The following is a 4128-nucleotide window of genomic DNA, read 5'->3' as shown; positions in this document are numbered from 1 at the left end:
CGGGATCACAGCCAGATGTCGGAGGTGCAGTCCCACATTCCCAAACATTCCCAAATACCCTGGATTTCCCCGGAATTCCAGCGGGATCACAGCCAGATGTCGGAGGTGCAGTCCCACGTTCCCAAACATTCCCAAATACCCCGAATACCCCGGAATTCCAGCGGGATCACAGCCAGATGTCGGAGGTGCAGTCCCCCCCCGGGTAGCGCACCTCGTGCGCCAGGCAGGGCCCGCCCGGCTCCTTCCCGAAATCCAGCAGGAACTGGGCATTGACGGCCAGGCCGCCCCGCGCCGTGTCCACGTCCAGCTGCAGCAGCACCGAGCCCTCCCTGCGGCGCCGGGACAAACACGGGGATGAAACCAAAACCACGGAGTAAAACCGAACTAATAAGCAATTAATAACCCAAAATTCCCCCTCAAAAACCCCCCTACATTTGGAATTACCAACCAATTAATACCAATTAACGACAAATTATGAATCAATTATAAACCAATTAGCAGTCGATTATTTGCCGTTTAGCAATCAACTAATAACCAATTAATCAATCAATCAACAACCAATTAATAATCAGCAACCAGTAATAACCAATAACCAGTTATAAACCAATTAATGATCAATTAATGATCAACTAATAACCAATCAATAATCAATAACGAATAATAACCAACAACCAATTGTTAACCAATTTAAACTAATTATTACCCAATCAATACCCAGCCAATACCCAGCCGACAGGCAGTTATTGATCGGGAGGGCTCACGTGAGCAGGCCGGGGTAGAACTGCCGGTCCCAGGCGCTGAACAGCGACGTGGTCACGTAGAGCCGGCGCCCGTCCAGGCTGAGCTGCAGCATCTGCGGCCCCCCCGGGATCCGCTTCCCCTGAATGGAAAAACATCCGTGGGCTCGGAAATCCTGGAGTCGGGAATGGCCGGGCCCCAGATCCGGGCAGAAAGTTTTTTCCCCGAATTTCTTAATTCCACGATTTTTTTCTGAGGGAGATTTGGGATTTCGGGGATGGAACCCATCCCTAAGGAAGCAAAATTCAGGTGGGAACAACCTCAGGAGGGGTTTTGGATGTCGGGAATCTCCAAAAATCCGGGATGAATCAGGAAAAAAGTTTGGGAATCCTCACCTGGATCACGCATGGCTCCGGCTGATCCCGCAATTCCCGATCCTCCACCACGGTCACAGCTCCCCCTTTGGAGATGCTGCCTCCCAGAAAAACCTGGAAAACCGTTACAATCCATGGGAAATCTGAATGAATCCCTTCAAAACCACAGGAATTGGGTTTTTTGGGAATTTCCTCCTCACCTGCCCCACCAGTTTTGGGTTTTTGGGATCGGAGATGTCGTACTGCCGCACGTCCCCGTGCAGCCAGTTGCTGAAGTACAGGAATCTGTCGTCCAGGGAAATCAGGATATCCGTGATCAGCCCTTCCCGAGGGAATTCCAGAGGAAAATCAGGGAATGGCAGCAGAGAGAATCCCCAAAATCCCCAAATTCCCACGTGGAAATGCCAAACACACTCCGGATTTCCTTTGCTCATCCCAAAATTCTCCCTCAAAAAAAACCCCCAATATTTGGAATTTTTTGCCATTTAAAGATAGAATTCTGCCAAAATCTGCTCTGGATCCATGAGAAAATTCCCAAATTTCTCCCACTGACCTGGCATCTCCGGGAGGAGCCATCCTTGGACTTTCTTGCTGGGCACCTCAATCACCTTCTCCGCTTCCCATTTTCCTTCCTGAGGGACAGAAAACATGGAATTCCCAAAATTCACGGAACATCCGCCCCACCCCACGGCGATAAAACCTTGGAGATTTCCCTGAAACCCCAGGAATTCCATGGAAAAAGCCCCGATTCCCTGACGATTCCCCCCAGATCCCAGAGCTCACGGGGCTCCTGTAGAACCTCCGGATGTCCCCGCTCAGGGCAATGAAACCATGGAAAATCCCCCATTATATCATGGAAAAAGCCCCGATTCCCTGACGATTTCCCCCAAATCCCAGGGCTCACGGGGCTCCTGTAGAACCTCCGGATGTCCCCGCTCAGGGCACAGCCCACGAAGCCCTGGGCAGCGCTGGGATCGTGCAGGAATCGGATTTCCAGCGGGATGCAGCCCGCGCCCAGGTCCAGCTGCTGCGCCAGGCGCCGCTCCCTCCAGTCCCACACGTTGATGTGCCGCCCGTAGTGCCCTGGAAAGGGGACAAATTCCCCAAACTCCCAGTTTTTATGGAATACTCAGCGGTTCGGAGTGAAACTGGGGGCAAAAGCGGGATTAAAAAAAAAAAAAAATTTGGAATTTTTTAGGGGTTTTGGACGTCAGAAATAGAATTTTTGAGGAATTTTTATTTGGATTTTTTTTTTTAGGAATTTGCATGCAAAATTTGGACTTTTTAGGAGTTTTGACTCTCAAGATGTGGATTTTTTATGAGCTTCTGCTCTCAAAGATTGGATTTTTTAAGAGTTTCTGCTCTCAAGAATGGAATGTCCCAGATTTTCCCCTGACCTTTTTCCACATCCTTGGGATCGAATCCCTGGGCCAGGACTCTGGGGACGCCCCACTCGGTGCTGAGCAGGACGTTGTGCCGGGGCTGGTACCAGAAGTCGTAGCCCAGATTTGGGATTTTTCCTCCTTTCTCCCAATTTCCTTTCACTTCAAAGGTTTCTCCATCCAGGAGGACAAAAGTGCCTGGAAAAAATTCCCAAAAAAAGGAGTTTGGAGCGATTTATAGAGCTTGAAATAAAGCAATTTTTAAAAATCTATTTCTTCTTCTTCTTCTTCTTCTCTTTCTTCCCAATAATAATAATTTCTAGAATTATTTACCATTATTTTATTATTGGTAATGAAAATAATTTCCTAGGATTTTATATTTTCATATAACAATTCCTAAAATTATTCTGCTTTAAATAAAGCAAATTATTTATGTATATCTACTTCCATTTTTAAATTAAATGAAACATAAAAGCAGTCTAGGAAATCAATAAACAACCTGCAGGAATGTGCTAAAAATTCCAGGAAAATTGCAGGTATTCCATGGATTTTGCAGGATTTTGCAGGGAAACGAATCCCTGCGGATGTTTTTATGGAATCTGGCGGAATTCCGAACCTTTCCCGTTGCCATCAGGATCCCCCAGGCAGCTGATGAGGATTTCCCCGGAGCCCAGGCAGTGGGAAGTGTGCGGGAACGCGGCGTTCGCCTTCCGGGCCAGCTCCTCGGCTTCCACCACCTGGAACGGGGGGAAAAATGGGGGAAATTCCAGGAGAAACGGGAAAAATGGGAATAATCCCTCAGTTTCCACCACCTGGAATGGGGAAAATTCTGGGAAAAATGGGGAAAGTTCTTGGAAATCAGGTGGCAGGGGAGAAATGGGGATTTGCGGGCAAAGGTTTGTGGGAATGTTTGAAGGGAAAAGGGGGAAAAAAGGGGAAAAAGAGAAAAAATGGGAAGAAAGGGAAAAATCAGGGAATGAATAAATCAGGGAATAAATCAGGGAATAAAGGAAGAAATTGGGATAAAAGGATGAAAAAAGGGAAAAATAAGTGGGAAAAAAGCAGGGAAAAGGGGGGAAATTCCAAACCTTGTGGAGCCTGGGAGCCCTGGGATCGGTTGCCACGTCCACGACGTAGATGCGGGAGGAGACGAGGCTGGGCAGGATCAGGAATCGCCGGGACTTGCCGGGGTCCCCGTGGCAGCTGCTGCAGGCGTTCCAGCCCGAGTGGTGCAGCTCGTCCCCCACGTGCGGCATGGGCAGCCGGTGGATCACCTGTGGGACATCACCTGTGAAACATCACCTGTGAAACATCACCTGTGGGACATCACCTGTGAAACATCACCTGTGAAACATCACCTGTGGAACATCACCTGTGGGACATCACCTGTGGACCCACGGGAATCCAGCTCCAGACCCCCCTTCCCGGAACTCCGGCATTGCTGTCCCTGCCAGGGCCGGGAAGGACTTGGGAGCCCGGATCTTGCTGGATGTGGGATGCCAGGTTCTTCGCCCGGATTTTCCCGGATTTCCCCGGATTCGGGATCCCAGCTTGCCCCGGATTTCCCCGGATTCGGGATCCCCGGTCTCTCCCAGGCCCGTACCTGGCAGTACCGAGGGGAGTTGGGATCCCCA

General features: G+C 49.6%; 1 protein-coding gene across 2 annotated transcripts in view; it reads right to left on the bottom strand.

The window, feature by feature from the left end:
* Nucleotides 1-6: 6 nt before the first annotated feature.
* The window catches only part of SELENBP1 (selenium binding protein 1), a 5727-nt gene continuing 1605 nt past the window's right edge, over nt 7-4128 (bottom strand). For both annotated transcript variants that reach the window (XM_005431142.3, XM_031065437.1), the window contains exons 3-12: nt 4098-4128; nt 3583-3768; nt 3111-3231; nt 2510-2692; nt 2017-2195; nt 1666-1744; nt 1313-1434; nt 1134-1226; nt 762-880; nt 7-329 (exon numbers count right to left, since the gene is read on the bottom strand). The exon at nt 4098-4128 is cut by the window's right edge and continues 91 nt beyond it. In XM_005431142.3, the coding sequence (XP_005431199.3) occupies nt 167-329; nt 762-880; nt 1134-1226; nt 1313-1434; nt 1666-1744; nt 2017-2195; nt 2510-2692; nt 3111-3231; nt 3583-3768; nt 4098-4128 (1276 nt within the window). In that variant the 3' untranslated portion in view covers nt 7-166. The remainder of the gene's footprint in view (nt 330-761; nt 881-1133; nt 1227-1312; nt 1435-1665; nt 1745-2016; nt 2196-2509; nt 2693-3110; nt 3232-3582; nt 3769-4097) is intronic.

The sequence above is a fragment of the Geospiza fortis genome, unplaced genomic scaffold, assembly GCF_000277835.1.
Source record: "Geospiza fortis unplaced genomic scaffold, GeoFor_1.0 scaffold15, whole genome shotgun sequence".
Lineage (NCBI taxonomy): Eukaryota > Metazoa > Chordata > Aves > Passeriformes > Thraupidae > Geospiza > Geospiza fortis.
The sequence above is the reverse complement of the archived record's forward strand: the minus strand, read 5'-3'. Positions and strand labels throughout refer to the sequence as shown.